Genomic DNA, 24,092 nt, shown 5'->3' on the forward strand with positions numbered 1-24,092 from the left:
TAACCCATCAGTAGCAACATCGCCACGCTCAGAGGTGTCATCAAGACACTCCATGTGCTGCAAACCCGAACTACCATCCATCTCTGGGTTGTGGCTGGGGCTTGGCAGGGACCTGCTGTGTCCCCACTGCCACGGTAGATGTGAGATATGGGGTGCATTGGCAGGTTCCCACCTTAACGTGTCCCACTGGGGAGACAACCTGCATCCCGTGCCGGGGAGGGTCCAGTCAGGATGTGCTGACAGCAGGGAAGTGGCTCCTGCTGCTGATCCAGGGCAGTGCCTGGAGCCCATCCAGACGCTGGGGAACGTGTCAGGGATGTGCTGGGGGTTATTCTGAGGGGTGCAGGCTGTGCAGCAAAGGTGGTTCCCCCTCGTGATGCCAATGGTGCTCTGCTGCCCTTCACGGACGGACAGACTCGTGCCGCAGGCACCAGTGTGGCTGAGTGCTCACTGTGCTCAGTCCTTCCAAGATTGATCCTGATGACAGCTCCTGAGCCAGCAGCTCCTCCTGACCACACCAGCCAGCTGCCAAGGAACAAAATGCAGCAAATCCTTGACATCTTCCAGTCTGGTACAGCTGCTCACAGAGCTCCGGAGGCAGCAGAGGAGTATCTGGGCTTCAATAGACACAGTGAACTGGAGACAGTTCCCAAACCACACATCAGGGGCTAAACTGCACTCACAGTCAAGGAACGTGAGCAGAGCTCTGGGCAAGTCCAGCAGGGCTACACCACTCAAAACACAGCCTGAACACAAGAATCATAGGGTCTACCAACAGCCTAGAGCAGCCCCATGATGACATGGACCACCCACCCCAGGCTCCTCAGTCCCAGCCCCATCCCACCCCCGAGAGCCACGAGTCCCACCAGACTGCTGCTCTGCACAAAGCCTTCCCGTGGGCCAGTCACACTGCTGCCATGGCTGTGGCTGCCCAGGCTGCAGCCCTGCCTGAGCTGGGGCCAGTGCCCACCACGGGGTCCCTACCCAGCAGGACCTGGCTCTGGGACTTTCCCCCACTGGGATCCTGCAGCACTAGGTTATTTATTTCTTCTCTTCCTTCCTGTGTAGAAGGTGTCATGAGGTTTAATCTGTCATTATCTGCCTCTCAGTGATGTACTTGGTGTCTCTCTGCTAAGCCCAGGCAAGGAGATTTACATCTTATCTCACAAGAGAGCAAGATTTATAGATAACTCCCCGTAAGGAACACATCCTGCCAGAAGGACACTTTTGTGCAGGTAACTTGATCTGTCATTATGCTATAAGTTGACATCTAATTAAGCCTCCACAGGGATCATGGGGTCCATAATAGCTCTTCAGGAGGAGAAAATCCACCTCTGAGCACCACACTGCCATCTCATCCCAGCAGCTTCTCCCCAGCCCCTCACACTGCTGGAAAGAGCAACAACCCTCCACAGATAAATCTCCAGAACTGCTTTGGGAGGTGCTGCAGATGTTGCCTGCACTGGAACAAGGTATGGCAGGGGCAAGTTTCCCATCAGTGCCATAAAACACAGCAAACACTTGTTTGTCAGGGACTTTTCTAGGTTGTGTCTGTGTCCCTGGCAGAGCCAAATGCCATGAAACGCCTCCCACGTGCCCCAGGGACTCATTTGCAGGTTGCAGTCTGCTCACTGATTTTACTTTTCTGACCATGTTTCTCACCTCCAAATGTGCTGCATCCATCAGTGCAGATGCCTCCCATGGGAATGCACAAGGTGGCTGCAAACTCTGCTTTCCATGGCCTTCCTCTGCCTTGCTGAGGAGAGAACACAGCACTGGTGAGAGCCAAAGGCTCTGAACGTGTCAAGATGTACCTGGAACCAGCACCCAATAACTCACTTCACCTGTGCACAAAGGACAATGGTTCTCCCCAGCAGCAGGTGTTTCAACAAGCACCCAGCACCTCATCCCACTGCCAAGGGAATCAGACCAACGTGGGCAATCCAGCCCTCTGTGGAAGACTGGTCATGCCTCAAAGGTGAGAGCACAAATATTGGGGGTGGAGGGAAAGTCAGAACACGGAGCATGAGGGAAAGCCTGGTGAGACTGGGGAGGATGCACTTCTGTGGTGTTTCCAGGCTGTCCATGCTGTCCCCCAGCCCAAAAAGCAGCCAGGAGAACACAATGGACCCCCAGCACAGGAGAAGGACTCTGACTCCCTTCCATGAAAGCTGCTGTTGTTTGTAGAGACGTTACCACAGAGGATGGACATCACCCACCGCTTCTTCTACCAGTTGTAATAAACACTGCCAGTACAACAGTGTTGGCTTTTGGAGTTGAAGGGAGGGAAGAACTGTTGCACTTGGGCCATTCTGGAGCTTAGAGGATCTAAAACTCACTGAACGCAACAGAGACACTCCAACAGACTTACCCAGGCCTGATGGGAACGGAGCCTCCCTGAGCTGCCATCGGCACCACACACGCAGGTTCCTCCCTGCTGGTGGAGCCCACTGCAGCTTCCTGCTGGTGTGGGGCTGCTGGTGGCCATCCCTGGGCTGGTCAGAAGACAGCAAGGCTGCAGAGCAAAGAAACCCAGGTTTGCTTTCTAACAATGGCTGGTTTCTTGGCAGCCTCCACCCAGGGACCGTCCTTTGTGTTCCTCAGGAGTGCCCGGAGCAAGGCGAGCTGCCCCAGGTTTCACCTCACCAGGTCAGTGGCCAAACTAATGAAGCATCCAGAGGAACAATTAAAATGGTCTACAAAACGTGTCCACCTGTCTCCCAGCCCTCTGCCAATTTCTGCCCCTTGGCTGGGAGGGTACATAAAGCCACCACAGCTCCTGGTGTGGCCACACAAGACACAGACCCAGGCAGAGAATGGGAGGACTGGCCAGGACAGGTAAAGATGCTTTTGCAAAGCGTTTGTGTCTTGACATAGACGTTGCTTGTTGGTGCTGTGCTGTGTCTCTGCAGGGGCAGCTCTCATCACAAGCCCATTTCTGCAAGCCCTGATGGAAGCCTCTGTTTTCTGCAGGTTACACTTTCCAAAGCACTTGTTTTCTCAGATAACACTTTCACTTTTTCAGCCTCCTCCATAACCTCCATCTGCTCCTCAGTTCCTTGCAGCTCCTGTTGAGTTGCCGGCTCTGTGCCCGCCTCAGGCCGTTGTGTGCTCTCCAGCAGACAGGACGCTGCTGCAGGCAGCACCCACACGCCTGCAGGGAGGTTCAAGGCTGAGCCTTCCATGAGTGCTTTTGAGTCCTTCCCCAGGCAGTACAGGAGAGCTGGGTGAGGTGACTGCCCCAAAGCCCACAGGCTGGGCAGCAGGAACCCGACCCGAGGGCGGATCTGTGGCTCCTGAGGGTGCCAGGGCCACACGCTCTGACCAGGCTACTGGGGGCTCTCTCCTTTTCCAGGCACCAGCATGGTGAAGCTCAGCACCCTGAGCATCCTCCTGAGCCTCCTGGGCTGTGCCCACGGCAGCAGGTCGCCCGACTGCGGGGGCATCCTCACCCCAGCAGGGCTGAGCTACCGTAAGTCCAGCCTGTTACCGCTGGTTACAGTGGGCTGCAGGTGGAAGTGGCGCCTGGACAGAGGTCTCAGACTATCTGCCCTGCTTCACAGTGGCTGAAGTTTCAAAGCCCCATGCAGAGGCAGTCCTCAGGCAGGACCTGATGGGCCTGGCTGTGCTGGAGCAGCTGCAGCCCCTCAGGTGAGTCGGGGGCTCTGCCCAGCGCAGCCTTGGCCCAGGGGTCACGCTGCTGGTTAGGGGCAGAGCTCAGGCATTGTCACAAAAGGTCATTGTCATCAGCAAAGTCAAGGCTTCCTGAAGATCAGCACGACCTGATCAGTTTAGAAATGAGCTCCTGGCTCTGTGCAGGTCCCTCAGAGCTCGGGGTGGGGGGTTGGCAGCTGGGGGTGGGGTGGGGGCTGTGCCGTCTCCTCACGGCTCATTTCTCCTCCAGCAGCAACCAAATTACCTCTGTGGAAGTGGCTGAGCTGTCCCTGCAGCTCGTCCCCCACGCCGGGCTGCGGCTGAGCATCGTCGTGGACCTCAGCATCACATCTGCCCCGTGAGTGCAGGGGCTGGGGGTGTGCAGCAGCCCATGGGACCACATCCAGCGCTGCCTGTGGGGTCAGGGATGGGGAGCAGCCCCCAAGCTGCAGCATCTGCCTCTCCACTGGCACAGCTCCAGCACCAAGGCAGTGAGACTGTCCATCTGGGCAGAGCTCCGTGTGGACATGAGCCCCGAGGGGAACCTGGAGCTGGTGGCCTCTGACTGTGACACCAGCGTGGAGGAGGTGCAGAGCACCCAGGAGAAGGAAAGGTCAGCCCCACTGTTCTCCTTCCTATGGGATGTGGGTGATGGGGGAAAAAAGAGGAAACGGAGGCAGGAGCATTTCCAGGCAGGATGGTGATGACAGATCTGCTCAGTGCCCCAAGAGCTGACACAGGTTAACACAAAAACTTCACCTTCACCGCTGGAACTTTGCTGTGCCTGCAGGCGTACCAGAGAACAGGCAGTAAAGGCACTGCTGCCTCTGGACGCCTTTGGGGTCAGACAAAAGGTGCTCACCTGCTTCTCTCCTGACTTCTTCTGTTCTGTTTCCATCCAGTAAGTCCTCTAGTTCAGAGGTGGACAAGGAGATTTATGATTATAAGGTAAGAGAAAGTTTGTAAAGGTGTGAGACAGGAGAAGCTGAAGTTGTACAGTCCTGTAGCAATTCGAGCACTTGGAGCCAGCCTGGTGCTCTGCCAGACCCCCCCAGCCCCTGGGGCACGGGATGCTGCAATGCCCCTGTGTCTGTGGGCACACCTGGGGCTGGCACAACCCCCCTCACCCAACACCTCTCCTTTTGCTCTTTGTCCCACAGATTTGCCTGGAAGTCTCCAAGTTGCTGCTTTTGCCAAAGGAACAGCTGGTATCTCTGACAGGTGAGCATTTGGCGATGGACCGAGGGCTCCAGAGCAGGTCAGGAGATGGGACGGGCTCCCATCTGCAGCAGGAACCTGGCAGCAGCAGCTCCATCACCATCAGCTCCCTGGGACCTGCTCCCTCTGCTCAGCTCTTTCCCTGGCTGGGAACCTCAGACACTTCCCAGCCCTGACCTGCTGTCACCGCTCCCCTCCTCTTCCTGAGCGTCCTCTGCTCGGTTTGCAGCCCCATTCCCCATCGCTCCCAGCTGCCAGCTCCAGTACCTGCCCCTGGCTGCACCCATGTTCTCTGAGCAGGGAATCATCCTATCCTTGAAAGTAAGTCCTTACCTCCCAGCCCAGCTCCAGGCTTTGGGAGAGCTGCTTCTTCCCAGTGCAACGTGCTCCAACACACCTCAAGCTCCTTTTCTCCAGGCCCACATCCCTGCAGACAAGTTTCAAGGCGGTGGGGAAGGCAATCCGCCTGCCCACCAGCCCCACACCCTTCAGTGTGCCCGAGACAGCGAGCTCCCACCCTTCCCACCTCACCCTGGCTTTCTCTGAGCACTTCTACACCAGCCTCTTCTACGCCCTGGAAATGTCTGGAGCCCTCAACATGACCATCCCGGTGAGTAGAGCCAGCAAGGAGCAGAACACACGCATTTGGAGGGCCAGCCCTGCCCCATGGGTGGCATGGAGAGCCATGCAGCTGCAAAGGAAGGAGAGTGTGTCCCAGTGGCTGTGAGAGCCACAGCCCCTCACCCTCAGGCTCCCCAAAAACGCTGTTGCTCCAATGACACACAAGAGTTTGCCATGACGAGTAACCAGACGCTGCTCTGGCACGTGTTGGGGTGCAGGGAGCCTCAGCACTCACCCCAGGGGCTGCACAGGACACGGTCCCCACGGCAGCAGCCCCAGGCAGCTGCATCACAAGCTGCATTTTGTCCTTCAGAGCCCGCTGACCACCGCCACCGTGGCACAGAAGATCACTCAGGTTCGTTGCTGTTGCCCCAGGAGACACAGCCCCAGCTTGGGCTGCTGCCCCCCCACCCTGGGGGCACAGGGGATGGCTGCAGGGCCCAGAAAGAACCTCCCTCCCTCAGCGGACGAGCTCCCACTTCCCAGAGGACCTACCGGTGGTGCTGGGAGTCGCCTCCAGGAGGTCACCCCGGGTGGTGCTGGAGGAAGGCAAAGCAGCCCTGAAGCTCTTCCTCACCGTCCACGCTGGGGCAGGATCACCAGCTCTGCAGAGCTTCCTGAGCCTCAGCGTGGTGAGTGTGCCCTGGGAGCATGGGCACCGTGCAGTGTGTGTGCCCCAGCTGCTCATGGGCACTGCCTGGAGTCCTGCCCACTGCCAGGGGCTGATTCAGCCTTGCCCCGTGGTCCCCAGCAGCGTCTGTCAGTCAGTCCCACGGGCAGCTCAGGGAGGCTCAGCTCACCCCGCAGCTGGGGCTGGACCCTTGCTCACTCTGATCCCTCTTCTCCCCTTGCAGGACATGTCTGCAGGACTCCTCCTCAGCCTGGCTGACACAAGGATGAGGATTTCTGCAGCAGTGATAGAGTAACGAGCCTGGCTGTGCTCTGAGCCTGGGAGGGGACATGTCTGCTCACAGCAGGGAAAGGAGAGGCAAAGGGGTCTGGGGAATTCTTTGGCTTTTATGGTTTGGGCATTGCAGAGGTAGCTCTGTCCCAAGAGGAACAGTGAGACTGCAGTAATGTGGTCAGAGAAAAGCAGATACTGCACCCAGCCAGCCCCTGCAGCTCCTCACTGCTGAGCCTGGGGCAAGGTCAAGCTCCAGGCGCCTGCTCAGAGGTGCCCAGGCACCACCTTCACCTCTGGCTTGGCCCTGCCCTCAGCCCCCTGGCTGGGGGAGCGTGAGAGCCTCTGCCTGTGACAGCTCAGTGCTCACAGCTCCTGTGCCAATCTCTTTTGCAGGGATGTTGAGCTCAGCCTGGCTGCCTCCAGCGTGGGTCCCATGCCAGTAGGTGCCCCCAGCCACGTCCCCTCCTGGCATGTGCTGAATGCTGGTCCCTCTCAGCTGCACTGGCCCTAAGCCCTCCTGGGCAGCCCCTCTCAGCGGGGAAATCCTTACCCTGGGTGCTCATTGCACCCTGCAAAGGGAGAGGCAGGTCCATGGTGGTCCCTGCCCCTCTCCTGCTGCTTTGGAGTCAGGCTGTGAGCGAGCTGACTGGGTTTCCCCTTGGCAGGCTGCCTTGCTGAAGGAGTTATTCCTGCCCACAGTCTGTGAGAGGGTGCCAGCCCAGGTGAATGGTGAGGAGTTGGGGCTCTGCAGCTGGTGGTGAGGCCAGAGGCAGCACCAGATGGAAACCTCCCCTTTTCTGTTGTTCCTAGCGGTGCTGAGTGAAGGTGTGTTCCTGCCCCACCTCTCCAGCTTCACCTACACCAACAGCAGTGTCATCATCCACAAGGTAAGAAATGAGTCACTTGAGCTGCTCCTGCTCTCTTTGACTCAAAGGGGACCTGGGAGCAGCACTTACCCCCTGGATCCTGCTCCAGCCTGCTCCTGCAGCCCTGCTCACCCACACAGCCAAAGGGCATTGCTTCCAGCCTGCTCCTGCAGCCCTGCTCACCCACACAGCCCAAGGGCATTGCCCCAGCCTGCTCCTGCAGCCCTGCTCACCCACACAGCCAAAGGGCATTGCCCCATCCTGCTCCTGCAGCCCTGCTCACCCACACAGCCAAAGGGCATTGCTTCCAGCCTGCTCCTGCAGCCCTGCTCACCCACACAGCCAAAGGGCATTGCCCCATCCTGCTCCTGCAGCCCTGCTCACCCACACAGCCAAAGGGCATTGCCCCAGCCTGCTCCTGCAGCCCTGCTCACCCACACAGCCAAAGGGCATTGCCCCAGCCTGCTCCTGCAGCCCTGCTCACCCACACAGCCAAAGGGCATTGCCCCATCCTGCTCCTGCAGCCCTGCTCACCCACACAAAGGGCATTGCCCCATCCTGCTCCTGCAGCCCTGCTCACCCACACAGCCAAAGGGCATTGCCCCAGCCTGCTCCTGCAGCCCTGCTCACCCACACAGCCAAAGGGCATTGCCCCAGCCTGCTCCTGCAGCCCTGCTCACCCACACAGCCAAAGGGCATTGCCCCAGCCTGCTCCTGCAGCCCTGCTCACCCACACAGCCCAAGGGCATTGCTTCCAGCAGGCACAGCTCACCCCCAGCCCTGAGGCCACGGGCAGCAGTGCAGAGGGGCCACTGACCCACAGGCCCCTTGCTCAGCCCTCGCTCCTCCCCTTCCTTAGAACCACGTCCTGGTCCCCTGTGACCTGGAGCTGCGGCCGCAGCCTGCAGAGCAGAGCACCGTGGGCTGAGGGCCAGAGCACGGACTGAAGCTGGGGCAAAGCTCTTCTGTTGGCTCTGAGATCCTGCTTCATCTTTTGTCATCTCCTGAAAGGCTGAGCATCTTCCTTGCCTCACTGAAACGCTCCCTCAGGCTCAGGATAGCAGCAGCATTGCACCAGCAGCTTTCTCCTCCAGCCCTGCCCTTGGTGTTTGTGTTGCACAAAGAGGATGGGTTGTCACAACACTCCACATGTCAATTAAACATTTCTCTCTCATGATGCATTCTCTGCAGTGGCTACTGACTTTCCCCCCCCCCAACAATCTTTACCTAAAGCCACATGAATATTGTCCTGCTAAGCACTGGTGCCAGTGCAGATGTCCAGCCCTTACATTTAATTAAGGGAGCAGGGAAATTCCACTGATTTCCCCTAATTTCTGAGGATGCAGAGTAGCCTCGAGCCCTTCAGCCACAGGGCCTCTACCAGAGAGATCCTTCATCTGCTTCTCCTCCATTTCTGGTGTTACTATGGGAACATTGCAGCTGGTGGCTCTCCCTGGGTCAGAAAGAAGGGGAGGAATAAAAACCCCAACCAAAACAGCCTGCACAATGGTTTCTAATTTTAGACCTGAAGGCAGTTGCATGTTCAAAACAACACCTCTGACAAGGCTCCAAAGGTGAGTGCACACACAGAGCTGGTGCCAGCAGCCCCTGACCAAACACACCTCTGAGCCTGAAGGGTTGGGTCAGGAAACTAAAGGGGGCAGGAAAAAGCCCACCCCAGACTTGTGTGTTGGAAAGGAAAGGGGGGGCTCCTGCTCCATGGAACACCCCAGCCCTGAAATCACATCCATTACTTAGACATCTGCTTTCACTTGCAGCAGCCATACACATCGTTTCTAGCCTCTGGGGCTGCTGAAAAGCACTTCAAAACCTCATCTATTTCAGGATCTCAGAAACAGAAAAGCAAACAAAACAAGTCAAGTTGATTTATTATAAGGAGTAAAAAACCCTGAAGGTTTCTATGCCCAGCTTGGGGACCTGACTAATGATTTTAATGCCCAAAGTTGGCAATAGCAGGAACTGCTCCTCATAAAAGTTTCCTGGTAGAGCTGCAACCATTATTCTTCAACTAATGTGTCTTAAACCATGTTCCCAAAAGGAATGAGCTACAGCAGTGAAAACATGCATTTGTTTGCCAGAGGATGCTCTGGCCTTTGTGCATGGCTCTGCATCTCCAGGGCAGGGCTGGGGTCACAGGAGCTGCAACTGCTGTAACTGAGACCCCAAGCTCACGCTGATGCCTCTGAATAAAGCTTTGCACATGGAGCTGCCCGTTGGGGTTGGGGTTGTGCAGGTTCCTTCCTGCTCCCACCAGCCAATTCACCTCCACGTGTCGTTACCAAGCTTCGAATCAAGGTTAGAAAAGCAAAGCAGAGAATGCTGGTGCCAGTGCTCCTTCCTTGCTGGCCTCCTCCTCCTCCTCTGCCCAGAAAGGCCTCTCCATGCCTCGTCCTGCCCAGCTCACAACAGAATCACCACCAGTCCCTGAGGAAGCACATGGAGCGACACATCCACGTTACTGCCTGCCTTGGAGGAGATGCTGGCTCACACCAGCACACCAGCAACACACAGGGAACAGAAAAGCCTCTGGCAAAACCCCCCCACATCATGTTTGTAACCACCACCCAGCTGCCCTGGGGCTCTCCAGAGGGATGGGGCTGGAGTTCCGTGCAATCCAGGACACTTTGAATGGTGCCACTGCAAAGGGTTGCCCAGACCCCTGGGCCCACTGCAGAGCTGCTCCCACAGAGCTCTCCAGAAGGGACACATAGCCTGGACAGGGGACCCAGGACCCACCCCAGAGGGGTTGAGCATTGCTCAGCTCATACCTGGATCCATGACACTCCTGGGCACCAAGCACTGGGGCAGCATTGCCTGACCTAACACAGCTCAGACAGACCAACCCCTTCTGGCATTTCAAGGCTCACAATCCCTGGCTCTTGCACACTGAGCAGGGGCTGGCAGGGTCCTGCTGCAGGATCCAGCCTCAGTGAGCCACAGCGGTGCCTTGCAGGAGGAAAAGGCCCTTCCCAACACTCACCACCAACACCTGCACGTCAGCCCCGAGCAGGGAGAGCCCCAGCACATTTGGCAGCGGGATCCCAATGCCCACAGCATCTGCAGGGACAGACAGGTCAGGTCCTGCACCCCACCAGAGGGGCAACACAGTTCCCACCCCGGGACAAAGCTGCTCCTGGGGGGTGAAGGGCACAGAGGCTGCTGCAGAGGCACAGGCTGAGCACCACCACACACAGCAGCTCTCCTCACAGCACAGGCTGAGCACCACCACACACAGCAGCTCTCCTCACAGCACAGGCTGAGCACCACCACACACAGCAGCTCTCCTCACAGCACAGGCTGAGCACCACCACACACAGCAGCTCCCCTCACAGCACAGGCTGAGCACCACCACACACAGCAGCTCCCCTCACAGCACCGGCTGAGCACCACCACACACAGCAGCTCCCCTCACAGCACAGGCTGAGCACCACCACACACAGAAGCTCCCCTCACATTCCCTGCCTCTGCCTGTTGCCAGTTCCCTTGGGACTGAAGCAGTGTGACAGTAAGTTTGGGACTTTTAACTACAGCCTCCCAACAGGGACTGCAGACCCTCAGTCACTCCAGCTCTCTTGATGCAGCTCTCAGTCATGCACACACATCCCCCTCCCCTCCTCAGCCAGAGCCCTGCCGAGCCCCTGCCGATGCCCTCACCATTGACAAGAGGCAGCAGCACTTCCACCAGCATATCCCTGCAGTGAGGCTTCAGGAGTGAGATCTGCACCAGGGAAGGAAGGGGTGTGTGAGCACACAGCAGCAGGGAGCACAGCACAGCCCCTGGGACAGGGAGCTGCTTCCCACCCACACCACACAGAACAACCAGTCTCTCTCTCTGTTCTTTAGAGCAAATCTGCTTTTCTTCCTCGATTTGTGTTTGGTGCTTCCTTTGGGAAACTTTCTACCAGGTATATCTCCTGCTGGAACTCCCTGGAAGCTTTGCCCAAGCAGGAATGGATAAACAACCAGACTTCAGGCTTTATATTAGCATTATTAGGAAAGGCAGAAGGGGGGGGGGAACAAAAGGCAGGAAAAGAAGAATTACTATGACCTATAAAGCAGAGCAGCTAACAACTCAGAGCATCAGGAGATGCAATCCATCACAGCCAGGACAGGTCCCAGCATCACACAGTGTGCCTCCCTCCTCCCCCAAAGCCACTCTGCCCACCCAGCAAAGCCTGGATGGGTACGAGACACTTACATCACTGATACCAACAGCAGATGACTCCAAGGAGAGGGAAATGCTGCAGGGAAGGAGAGCAAACAGCACGTCAGGGCCTGAGGCACCAGCCAGAGCTCACACAGCCCTACACTGAGACTGCCCTGGACAGCATTCCCGAGCCCAAGGGCAAGAGATCCCCTGCAAGGAGCATCCAGCCTGGATCTAAAGGTCATGAGCTCTGGAGAATTTGCTACAGCTCCTAATCCATCACTGCAATCACACAACTACCTCCAGAGCTAACACCTATGCTTTATTTCCACTTTGAATTTCTCCTTCCTGCATCCTGTTACACTTCTGTCCATTGGATCCAAAGCCCTTTGATGCATTTCTGTTCTCTGTTGCTGCCTACAAGTTATGCCAATGCTGCTTCTAAATCCAGCTCTTGACAGGCTAAATGGCTTGAAATCCTTGAACCTCACGCTATGAGGAACGCTGTCCACCCTTTAATCATACCTTGACTGGCACTAATGACAGCACTTTACTCCTTTATCACTCGTGTCCAACGTCAGACATTTCAAACCAGTGCCCAGGATCAAAGCCAAGCTGACAGTCTTGCAATTATTCAGGCTGCCTCATTTCTCCTCGTTATAAAACTGACACAGACTTTTCTTCCAGTCTCCTACAACTTTCCCACTGCTGCCACGTTTCCTGCAAGTCAGCAATACCTGTGCACCTCCAGCCAGCAGCCAGGGAGGAAGCACTCAGGAAACCAAGTGTCTGTTTTACAGACACTATTTGGAGTGGGAGGCCCCAGAGCTGGCAGTGCCCTGCAGAGAAGGGCAGCAGCCTGTCAGAGGGCAGCACTGCCCAGTGCTGGCACAGGGCTTGCAGCATCCCTCATGAGCTGCAGCATCCACAGTCACAGCCGTGGGGGCTGGAAGGGCCCTGCAGAGCTGCTCCAGCCCCAGCCCTGCTCCAGCAGGTTCCCCTGGCTCAGGGGGCACAGGAACGTGTCCAGGTGGGGTTGGGAACCTCCTGAGCAGCCTCCACATGCTCCCTGGGCACAGCCTGTTTCATTTGCTGTCAACCAGAACTTCCAAGTCCCCTTCCACAGAGCTGCTCTCCAGCAGGTCACCCTCAGCCTGTACTAGGCTGTCCTGCAGGGTTCCTGCTGTCCTGCTTTCCTCACCCACTGTTGCCAGGAAAGCCAGCCTGTACCCTGAGCCACGGGACAGACGGGGTGTCCCAGCAGAGCTGAGCAGGACTGACAGCTCACCTGCCCAGGGACAGCCCCAGCATCAGTCTGCTCCCAGCAATCCACAAGTGGGCACCGAGCCCGAGGTCCTGCAAGCAGACAGGGAGAGAGAATCAGCCCCTGCAGACTTCCCCATCCCAGCTGCAGGCACTCAGCTGGCTGCACACTTCACTGCTTTGAGGTCTTGCCAACCACACTTACGGCCCTCAGCAGCAGGATGTTGAGGATGGATCCATCCGAACGCCTGACAAACACCTGAACCATGACTGACAGCTCCACTGTGGCACTGTTCTCTTCCAAGAGGATGAGTGGGTTCCCAAACAACGTCAGCTTAATGCTCAGAGGGCTGGTGCCATGGCAGGATAAGCACTGTGGGGATGGGGGACATGTGGAGGGGGCTCCTCACGCCCCACACGCTGGCCGGGGACCAGCAGTGCTTGGGTGGACTCTCACAGCCCTGTAAGTCTGCAGGGCCCCCCTCAAGGTCACACAGACCTTGGACAAGCCAGATTTACAGAGCAAAGGGGTCCATCAGCACAGGTGGTCAGTCCTGGCTGCAGGCAGGAAGGGGCTGAGGAAGCAGAGGCGGCTGCAGCTCGGCCGTGGTACACGCCGGGCACAGCCAAGACGGGAGCAGACGACCAGAGGCCTTTGGCAGCAGCTCACAGCACAGCCAGCTGCATCCCTTGCACAGAGCCTCAGGCCTGGGGAGCTTTACACTAACCTCAGCAGGAGGTTTACTCACCCCAGCAGGAGCCAGGCCTGCGATGGCTTCTTGCAGGTGGCTGGCACCGGAGAACTGTGGGAACAGAAGCACAAGCAGCCCCCATGGGCATCCCAGCCAACTCCAGCACTGCCTGTCCTGCCAGGGCCACCTCTCTCCCACTTGTGCCCCTGTTCCCAGCCAGCTTGTTGGCACTGCTGGGGCCAGGCCCGAGCCCCCATCACTCAGTGTCCCCACTGAAGCCAGGGGCAGCCTCATGCTCAGGGCAGCCCCCTGAGCCCTGCCTTCACACTGCTCCCCAGGCCATTCCCTGTCAGTCCTTAAGGTGAGAGCAACCAGCAGTGGGAGCAGACGCAGCCCAGAAGCTTTCCACAACTGCCAGTGTGTAGAGTCCTAATGCTTCCCACTGGAAGTACAGGTTGGAGGCACAGAAGATGCACACCCCTGGAGAACTGCCCTGCAGGTACCAAGCTGCTTTTGTCAGTGACATTTTGCAGCCTCCCCGATGTGTGTCTCAGATCCCCACGGCGTGACCCACACTCAGCTGGCTTCAACGGGTATCCCTGGGGGTGCTCATGCAGAAACGAGAACGGCTGATGGCTGCAGGTGTCGTTGCAGCTCTCCACCAAGAGCAGCCAGGAGGCAGCCTGGGGTCTGAGCATCTGCAGGTGCCACAGGCAGCCTGCTCCCCCTGCCCAGCCCAGGCTGACACCGGGCCCTGGGCACGAGACCCGGCGGCTGCCACACTCACGGCTTCTGGCGTGCAGGTGAAGGTCTGTGATGGTATCTGGAGCAGGAGGCACATGGCTGAACTCAGAAAGCTCTGGCGCAGTCCCATGACCATCGTTTTGTCCAACAGTGGGGGCAAAGCAGAGGGGGACGAGTCATGGGGGATGATGCTGCCTCCCACCTGCTTCACCGCTCCCTGCAAAGAGGTGACACGGGCCTTAGGGTCTCCTTCAGAGCCAGGAGGCATGGCCAGAGCCTCGAGACACACAGCACAGGGGCTGTGCCAGCCCAAACAGCCCTTCTGTCACCTGCAGCTCTGGGAAAGCGTCAGACTCAGAGCAGCTCCCTCTGCATTTAGCAGAGGAAAGGAGCTGGCAAAGGCCAGTGAGCAACCGAGGCTTCCTTAGCCAACAGCACCCTTTGCCCAAATCACAGCCCACTGCTTCTGCTCCTCCTTGAGGTGTCACTGATATCTGCTTGCCAAGGAGACCATCTCCCACCATCTCAGGTGGTTGGGGACAAGACAAACCCCGACAAAGCACCTGCCCTGCAGCACAGGTCCTGCAGGACACACTGTCTGCCCTCAGCCCTCTTTATTCTTTATTAGCTATGTCCCATTTGCTTCCCACCAGCCACTTCCTTTGATTTAACCTCTTCTGGTTGAAGGTACTGTTTGGCTTTTGCTGTTTGTTGAGGTTTTCCCCTCCCACAGTGAGACAGGAGTGAAAAACAGCTCCATTAGCTTGGTTTTGCAGCCACCCACCACAGAGACTGAATGACAAAGGCAGAAACCAGCAACACACAGTCTGCAGCAAGACGAGGAGGGGATGGAAACTACTTGTCCCAGCAGCCACCGAGAGCAGACACACAGCCTCAGGATATGGTCACACACAGAGCAAGAGAGGGCTCGAGGTGCACACAGTGGGGATTTGGATGAGGATCTGGGCATTCAGCTGCCATCTCCAGAATGAGCCATCAGCCAGCTCCCTGGGAGGAGTGGGGTGGTCTCAGAGGCACCAGCCCACCATCACACAGCCAGGGCCAACTTACATCCAAATCCAAGCCCAGGAACAAGCCTGAGGTGAAGGGGAGGCTGGCCAGCTGGTAGTGAATGGTCCCTGCAGTACCCACCGGCACCACCGCTGCAGGGGAAGGATCAGAACACATCAGGAAACCAGCAGCACAAACTCCCCCTGAGCCCACAGGCCCCCAGACAGACCCCACACCCTCAGACAGGCCCTGAGCATGAGCTGGGGGATGCTCACTGCTACTCAAAATGGCCAAGACATAGAATTGCAGAATCATTTGGGTCCTTGAAGCCCTTGAAGCTGCTGGAGCCCCAGCGCTGACCCACAGCCCTCAGCACCTCAGCCCCACGGCTTTGGGATCCCTCCAGGGCTGGGGACTGCCCCTCCTCCTGTCAGGGAGGACTCCTGTCTGCCCTCAGCCTCCTCTTCTCCAGGCTGGGCACCCCCATTCCCTCAGCCCCTCCCCAGCACCCTTGTGCTTCAGCCCCTTCCCCAGCTCTGTGCCCAGCTCTGGCCACGCTGCAGCCCCTCAGTGTCCCTGTGGCAGTGAGTGAGGAGCCCAGCACTGAGCACAGCCCTGGAGCTGCAGCCTCTCCTCACATCCCCAGATTTAACTTTGTGGGACCTGTCTTTACAACAGAGGCCAAAAAGTGTGTTGAAGATAATAAGCTAAATCCCAGAGGGATGCACAAAGTCAGCATGAGGAGGCTGGAGGTGTGAGCAGCTCACCCTGACTGCTCAGGGCTGCGTGTGAGGCTCAGTAGGGCCCTGCAGAAGCACAGCTCCTCCCTGCTGCACCCACGGGCCAGACATGGGAAAGGACACGTCCCAGTGTGGGGCTGCAGGAAGCAGCACCTCACCCTCCCCACCAAACACACCATTGAGGGTGCCCATGAGCTGGATGTTCACCAGGTTGACGACCAGGTTGATGACTGGACATAGCTGCAAGACAAAGCAGAGGTGAGACCACTCAACCCCTTCTGAGAGGGGCTGTCATCTGTGGCCTGAGCACACCCCTCCCTTTCCATCTCAGTCCCCAGGGAAGTCGTGCTGTGTGGCATTAGGCAGCAGCTGGGATGCTGTGAAGGACCTGGGGGCAGCAGAGCATCCCCAGAGCTGCTGTATCACCCTGCTTTGAGCTGGGGAACGTTTCCCCGTGGCCCTGCAGGCAGAAGCACGCTGGCAGCAGCTGGCATGGCCATGGGCACCCCTGCCCAGCAGCCTGGGAAAGCCATGCACAACGACAGCACAGCTCACTGAGACCCTGTGGCAGGCTGTTGCTGAGATTTCTGCACTTGAGATATCAAAGGAGGGCGATGCTCAGGCTTACCACACCAGGCAGGGTTCCTGTCAGCTGGTTAAGCACCAGCTCATTCACTGATAGGGACAGTAGGCTGGAAAGGAAAGAGAAGAAGTCTCCAATCACTACACACACAGGACAAGAGACCAAAGGAGCTCCAGCCTTCACCTTACACACTATTGCATCCTTGGCCATCCCTCCAGAGGCATGGCTGCAGCTCGTGCTGGCAAGAGAAGTGGCTGTGTCAAAGGCAGGAAGGGCAAGGAGCTGCTCACCTCCACTCAGGCTGCACAGGCAGCACTGCACAAAGGGAGAGAGTCCCTCACAGTGCACCCCAAGTCTGGCTGTCTCCCTCTGGTATTTACATCAGTTAAGGAGGGGGAGTTATGAAATATCTTCAGGTTAGTTATGGCAAACAAACAATTGACATGTGGAGTAACAAGAGGGGAAGTCTGCTGTGTAACATTTCAACACTGCTGCTAAACAGAGCACTCTGGGCTGCCTGATGCCTGCAGGCAGCACTGAGCCATTTACTTTTGGTAATCGATATATTTCTGGACTATTGAGTTAGAAGATGCAGCAGCACACTCCACAGCCACAGACAGCAGGGATTCATAATGCACCTCGTTATTTATGCCCAAGTTCTGCCTATAGACCCATCTCAGGACCTGCCATGAAGTCAATTGTGTACATCCACGCTCTCCCTCACCCCACAGGGAGCTCCCTTCCTGCACACCATCCCTTACACCCAGCTACAACCCAAAGCATGCCTCCCAGAGCAGGGGAGCCGTGTGCCCCTCTCCACTTACAGTCTCTTCCAAACCAGCTGCTGCACTGATTGAAATGTAATGCATAATGCAAAAATTAATTAGGGGAAATTCAATGAACCTGCAAAGTGAGTCATTCAAAAGCAATAACAGAGAATACTTCCCCTGATCAATTTACTGCTGCACTCATCAATACATGAAGTCAGCAAGTTCCTGCCAAGAACATCACAAGTCTGAGCAGGAGATGGGACACATGCAGTGAATTACACCCCCGTGGTGGTCAGACCCCATATGCCCAGCATCCTCGTGTGGCAGCAGCCAAAGGCAGAGGATAAACTCTGGGCAAGCAGTGCTGCTGCTTTCCTGGAACACTCCCTTTCCTCTCATTCCTGCCCTTTGGATATCGATTTCCTCACTGGAAGAGGTACCAAACCTCACACTTGTGGAAAGTTCCACGGGCAGACTGGGCCAATTAACCCTCATCTTCCCAGCCTCAGGCAGCTTTTCCTGCCAGTTCCACTGAAGCAGCCAGCTTTGGCAACGGGAGAGAAATTGTTTCCCCGAGGCCTGTCTCTGTATCAGCTCAGCACTGGCTGTGTCCTGGCAGACTGTCCAGGTCACTGCATAAAGAGAATTGCACACAACAGCAAGCAGAGACCCACAGGCACTTACCCAGACAGGAGCCGGATCTTCACGGCCCCGAGGATGCAGAGACAGTCCTCAATGACCACCTGGACTGTGCCCGACTCGAAGTTCGTGCACTTAATGTTTGTATGAAGGTTCACATCCACTGAGATATCAACCAGTTCTGAAAGCAGGCCAACCAGGCTGAAACAAAAACCCCAAATTGAACAGATCTCGTCTCTCAGCCTCCAGTCAGAGAAACTCAGCAAAGCCAGCAGCAACAAAGTGCCCCTCCACCGCCTGCCACCCTGCAGGTGCCACAAGTCACCCCTCAGTGCCTGCTCTGCTCTGTGACCTGGCTGGAGGCAAGAAACACAGAAATCCCTGACAGATGGGACAGGCTGCAGAGCAGGAGGCCCATGGGAAGGGGTTTCCCCCCGGAACGCCGCACTCACCAGTTGCCGCTGAGCTGCAGCTTTGCACTGATGGTCATCTGGACCCCGAGTCCCGACAGCAGGGCCACAGACAGCTTGGGGAGCTGAACCTCGACAAGGTGTAGGCTGCAAACAGCAAAGAGCCAGCACAGTTTGCAAGCAGTTTCTAACAGCTGAGCAGCTGCACCCACTGAGGAACCCCCAGTGCCCACGACACCACAACCACCTCCAGCTGGAAGCACAGAACCATGGAACGGTCACGGTTGGGAAAGACCTTTAAGATCATCAAGTCCAACCACTAAAGCCAGAGATACCAGCTCCAGGATGAGAGACAGCTCCTTTGGGCAGCTGAAGCCCAAAAGAAGGCAATCTAGAATCAGACTCAGGTGGAAGCCAACTTTATAGAGCAGTTTTCTCCTCTCTGTCCCCTTCCTTCCTCTCTCCCTGCTTGAGCCTCACAGATACCAAGAGCAGAGCACTCACTCTGCATCTGCACCCACTCTGCATCTGCACCATCCACCTGCCTACCACCCAGAGAACTCTGACCAGGTCAGGATTTCAGCATCAAAAGAAACTGAGGATAACTACTTAGAGCAGCCACACCAACTGCAGCAGAGCTCTTGTGGCTCCAGAACTGATGGTGAAGGTGCACTCCTGGAGAAGCCCTCTCCATCCACTTACCTGGTGATGCTGGTGGGAGAGCTCAGCAGACCCCCTTCACCCATGATGTTTGGGAGCACCAGACCCCGCAGGTGCTGGTCCAGGAGCCCACTCTGAATTATGAAATCTGAGAGAACTGGAAAACACCTCAGAGTGAGGAGCAGCACTTGCAGCCACAGCCTCTCTCCACCCAGTCAGATCTGTGCTGGCAAAGGCATCACAAAACAAAGCCTCAGCACTCCCCAGAGCTCATTATAAGGGTACCAGCAGTCAAATCACACAGGGGATGGTATTTTACAACATGCACTAAGCCACAGCTGCCCTTAGTGAATCAGCCAGCAGGGACAGCAGTGGAGAGCATCCCAGACACAACCTGTGTGGTTGTGTGCTCCCAGAGATGACAGTGGCCCCCTCAGTGACCATGCTTCAGCTCACAAGTGGTTTCCCATTTGTAAAGGGGTTCTGTTGGGGTTTTTTTAGTTGTCTTTTTTAACTGAACCAACTTGAAGTGAGCCTGTCTTGTTCTGCTGGAGCACTGCAGATACTAACAGGGCTGCTCAACTTCACAGCAGCCGTTTGCCAAATATCAGCTGCTCCAAAACAGAAATGAGAAACTAAGAGAGAAAGAGGAATCAACCCCAATCTATTGCTGACATTCTGTGTGGCTGTTTGGTGCTGAAGCAGAGAGATGTCCCCGACCCACGAACCCAGCCGTGGCTGTCAGCAGCTCTGAGCAAAGTCTGCAGCCATGAGGAGCTACAAAATAAAGATGCAGAGGCTCAGGAGGTTTCAGTCCACACCACAGCCCCACACTGCTGTGACAACAAACACAGCTCCTGCTTCCCAGTTACCGTTCTGCATCGCCCCTGGGCTGATGGCGCAGGACAGGCCGGACAAGACCTGCTGAGACGGAGAGAGGAGCCCACAGAAAACGACCATTCCAAAAAGCTTCCACATCCTTGTCTCCAGAAGGGAGAGCCTGCTGGCAAGGGAGACACTGAGAGTGAGAAGGAGGGGAAAAGCCTCTAGGAAAGGATCGCAGTGTGTTCATAAGTGGCCAAGCAAGAAATCCCTTCTCTGCTCAAGTGAGGCTCTGCTCCAACCCGTAGCTGCAGGAGCTTGTTCACATCCACACACCTGCATGGACTTCAAGCACAGGTCAGCACAAGCCCTGGCCTGCTCCTTTGTGACTGACCCAAAATACCCTACGTGTGGACACAGAAGCCCTGCCCTGCCCCTTAAGCAGCCGTTACCCCTGAGGCCCTTAGCTGAAAGGTCACCTGTGCTTTGGGAAGGGTCTTTGCCCAGGGAAGCATCTGAGGGTTACCCTTGTTTCTTTCTAACTTTCCAAAGCTCAAGTGATAAGAATAAGCCAACTACAAAGTTATCCATTACATCATTTTAATCACAAAGTGGCAGACAAAGTTCAGGAGTTTGGGGCTCAGCAACATCTCAAACTAAAGCAGCCAAGCACTAGACACACTCTGAGCGACTTCCAGAGCAACGAGGCTCCTACCCACAGCCCCCTGCCACCACCCACAGCCCCCTGCCACCACCACACAGCCTTCCCCAGCTGAGGCACAGACACTGTTATTACCTGCACCAGCTGCAGCAGCTGGGACGGGCTCTCGGGTCCGCTCAGGCTCTCGGGGAAGATGTCAAGCCTCTGCGTTGTCTCTTTCCCCTGCAACTGAGGTGGAAGAAGTTGCCCTTATATAAAATCTGCAGCCAACCAGACACACCTTTTCCTCACTACCTCCATGTCTCACGAGCAGGCATCCCTCTGTACTCCTGCTCTGTGCAAGCAACACCCAGCTGCCACCTCTCTTGATTTATGGGAGGAAACGTCACCACTGACTTGACCAGCTGCCATTTCCCTTTGTGGCCTGGATCATTCAGATGCCACTTTCCCCCCCCTCTCATCTGCCTTAAAAAGGATGCCCTGCAGTGGTGGCCCCAGGGGGGATCCCCTTGCTTGGAAGAAACCAACTTTTCAGGAAATCATGGGCACTGCTGAAGCTGTGAACACAGGAGGCTGACGGGACTGCCTGGGGGGGAAGGCAGCGCACAGAGCATGTGGGCACCGATTCAAGGAGGCTTACAGTAGGAAACAATCCACTTCTCCCAATCCCTGAGGAGTTGTGGGACTTACAGTGCTCATTTCTGCTTCAAATGCAGTGCTGGAAAAACGTTTTCTTGACAAAAAGCAACCTGGTACACGTCAGCTCTGTTAATTCGGTGTGATCTCTGTAGGAGAGGCAGGATTTGGCTGTAAAAGATGAAGCTGGAGTGAAATGCATAAAGCCACCAACAAATATCATTGTGAATAAGCAACACTTAATGCTTCCTGAGTGAGCCACAGGCAGCAGAAACACCTACTTCAAAGGAAAGATCTCATCCCTCAGCAGATGCCTTGGCTGGGCCTCGAGGAAGTTTCCATTGTGCAGGGCCCCAGGAAGATCTTATCTGGGGATGTGTTCAGGGTCTGGCCACCCACAGCAGCAGCAGAGGACAGAAACCTGCTGGCAAAGGGAGACCGAAGAGGAGCTGGTGTGCTCTGCCTGGAACAGAGAGCAGCAGAGATACCATCAGTCTCCACAAACACAGGAGAGGGGCAAATAGCAGGGAGGGAGAGGAGAGCTGAGGGACAATGTTGGCACAGGAACAAACACAAGCCGGTGTGTGCAGATGGAAGTGAGGAGAAAGCTGCTGCCACCGTGGTGAGTTTTGAGCTGGCTTTCCCATGGGAACACAGAAGGCAGCAAAAAGAGTCTTGGGATGCACACAAGGTGTTTTCTTCCAGAAAACAGTGCAGAGCTCTCACTGAGCAAGAAGGTCCTTCAGCAGGTGCTTCCAAGGGCTCAGAGCCAGCCGAGCAACACCATCACAGAAACGCTGTGGGAGCTCTTGTTTTATTTAACACACACTCCACTGCTGCTGGTGTGCTGATGACAGGCCAGTCCCAAACCTAAGGGCTGAACTTAGTCACTCTGAGAAGGCTGGAGCAGCAGAACAAAGCCAAACACCACCTCTCCTGGACAATGCAGCCTGGGACTGCAGTGCTTGGCCAGTGGGGAACTGACACAGAGCAACACAGCAGCCCCCAGCCCCTTCCTGGGTGAAGGGCAGAGCCAGGGGAGTGAGTGCCATCCCAGGCCCAGGCTGACCCCCAGCAGCCAGCCCCTTGCCAGCATGACACAGTGCCTGCACCCACCACCAGCTCCTGCCTTACTTTCCCCATTTTCCCCCCAGGTGCCTCAGGGGGATTTACACTCCCTGGTTTGTGCACTCTGTTGTGCCTTTACTGCCTGGGATGAGCTGTCTGTGCTCCTCCTTTCCCATTCCCTCTCAAAGTGCCTGCTACAAATGCACAAGGCCAAGTGGCCACTGTGGATGTCTTCAGTGAAGAACTGCAGGGAGGTGGCTGCTGGCAAAGGGCACCTGCAACAGCAGGTCTCCAAACATTTCAGACGTGCCCCTGTGTGAACGCACACCCAAACCACTGCAGATGCACCACACAACTGCACACTCAACTCAGACCATTTACCCATTAAATCTCAGTTCAGTGGCCAGAGGCAGACTGTGTTATGGCCTGACACACAGATGGTACCAACCACAGTGAGCAGAACCCGAGGAAAGGGGCACATTTTATACACCACCACAGATATTTCTGGTTGTGTGAGCTTTTCTTATCCAGTCATATCCTGTGCCTCCCTCCTGCACTCATATTTCACCCTCTCCTTGCAGCAGCGATTCAGACATCACTTACCAGGAAGCTGAATTCAGTTCTGCAGTGACAAGGGAATATATATTAAAATGAAGCATTGCAAGAAGTGCTTGAAGAGATTATCCCACCAGAAATGGCAGGAAGTGGAAGGGCTTATGGAAAGCCCAACACCTGCAGAAGGAAGATGCTCCGCAGCAGCCTCTGGCACTCGGGACTGCCCCAAGGCTGCAGCTCAGGAGGCAGCAGGGGAAACAGGAACTTCAGCACAGTAATACAGTGGGAAAACATTATCATTTATTAAAATGATTAAGTCACATTTTTTCTCTAATGTTCAGAAACACAGAAGCCTGGGGAAAACTTAAGAGAACTGCAAACATCCCACACTCACAGGCTGAGCAGCGTTAAACATCGCTGATCAGGCTTTTCCCAGCAGAGTTTGAAGAACACCACCGTGTTTTTATGACAAGTGGTGGATTTGAGGCATTCCTGGGGTTTGCAGGCTACAGGAACACAACATTTCTTCATTGTTATGTGGCAAATAAAAACAAAGAGAACACAGAAGAAATAACCTCACATTGTAAAACTTCTTAATGGGCAGAGAGCAAATCCTTATTAAGGATCCACATAAACTGAATCCTGTCTCTCGAGGTGAAAACCCTAAACCTGGCAGTGTGAATTACACCCCTGTAACTCACACTAAAACCAGAGCTGCCTTGTGTCATTATTTAGGGTGTCCTCTGCAGGGACAGTCCCTTGGAGCAAGTGACTGCATCCAAATGGGGGCTGTGAACATTAATGAAACCACCCACCTCAAATGTCAATGGAAAGTAACTTCCCTGGTGTAGACAAAAGCAGCCAACCCAAGGGACGGGAGAGAGCACCAGAGGAGGAAAATGACCTCAAACCAAGTCAGGCTGCCAGAACAAAAACCAGGCAGGGGCAAATGAAAAAAGTTTTAAGCTCTGGCTTAAAACTCAAGTTCACAGCACTTGGACTGTGAACTCCCAGCCTGGTTTCCCAGTAGCTGAGGTTCAGGTTTATGGAGTGTTTTCCTCATCTGGCACTGTAACTGGGGAATTGGGAGACACTGGCAGCACCTCTGGGATGCTCTGCAGCAGGTCTGACACTTGGGCCAGTGCCTTGGCCAGTGGCAATTCAGTCCAGAGACTGGAAAGTAAATGCACAGGATGGTGCCACTTGGTGCTGTGTTCACTCTGCCTCACTGCAAGCAGCCTTGCTGAGGGGAGACCTTTTTCCCCCCCTTCTCCTGTTTATGAAATTGCTCAGGGAAGTGGAAGGAGGAACCTGCACCTGAACTGCCCAGGCCAGCAACACGCTGGATGCTGCTAACCAGCAATGGTGCATTAGGGAAGCATCTGTCTTTGTAAAGGTACCTGTGCT

General features: G+C 55.9%; 2 protein-coding genes across 3 annotated transcripts; one reads left to right on the forward strand and one right to left on the reverse strand.

Moving 5' to 3' along the window:
- Window positions 1-3,363: 3,363 nt before the first annotated feature.
- BPIFB2 (BPI fold containing family B member 2) lies at window positions 3,364-8,191 on the forward strand. The gene is made up of 15 exons (XM_062009437.1): window positions 3,364-3,472; window positions 3,564-3,651; window positions 3,908-4,012; window positions 4,130-4,267; window positions 4,557-4,602; window positions 4,815-4,875; window positions 5,102-5,193; window positions 5,306-5,482; window positions 5,807-5,848; window positions 5,958-6,125; window positions 6,348-6,415; window positions 6,791-6,836; window positions 7,063-7,126; window positions 7,208-7,284; window positions 8,123-8,191. The coding sequence occupies exons 1-15, from the start codon at window positions 3,364-3,366 to the stop codon at window positions 8,189-8,191; spliced, it is 1,350 nt and encodes a 449-aa protein (XP_061865421.1).
- A 1,002-nt stretch (window positions 8,192-9,193) lies between these two features.
- Window positions 9,194-20,648, reverse strand: LOC104554569 (BPI fold-containing family B member 4). 2 transcript variants are annotated; one of them, XM_062009193.1, is made up of 16 exons: window positions 20,562-20,648; window positions 19,816-19,946; window positions 18,986-19,100; window positions 18,326-18,430; window positions 17,919-18,074; window positions 16,510-16,573; window positions 16,058-16,121; window positions 15,202-15,293; window positions 14,174-14,347; window positions 13,444-13,497; window positions 12,900-13,067; window positions 12,720-12,787; window positions 11,483-11,525; window positions 10,939-11,002; window positions 10,265-10,341; window positions 9,194-9,708 (listed from the first exon to the last, which is right to left on the reverse strand). In XM_062009193.1, the coding sequence occupies exons 2-16, from the start codon at window positions 19,919-19,921 to the stop codon at window positions 9,685-9,687; spliced, it is 1,374 nt and encodes a 457-aa protein (XP_061865177.1). In that variant the 5' UTR covers window positions 19,922-19,946; window positions 20,562-20,648; the 3' UTR covers window positions 9,194-9,684. The 2 variants fall into 2 exon arrangements, with proteins under 2 accessions (XP_061865177.1, XP_010195954.2); XM_010197652.2 differs by having other exon boundaries at window positions 19,816-19,943; window positions 20,562-20,641.
- Window positions 20,649-24,092: the final 3,444 nt, after the last annotated feature.

This window comes from Colius striatus, chromosome 16 (assembly GCF_028858725.1).
Source record: "Colius striatus isolate bColStr4 chromosome 16, bColStr4.1.hap1, whole genome shotgun sequence".
NCBI lineage: Eukaryota > Metazoa > Chordata > Aves > Coliiformes > Coliidae > Colius > Colius striatus.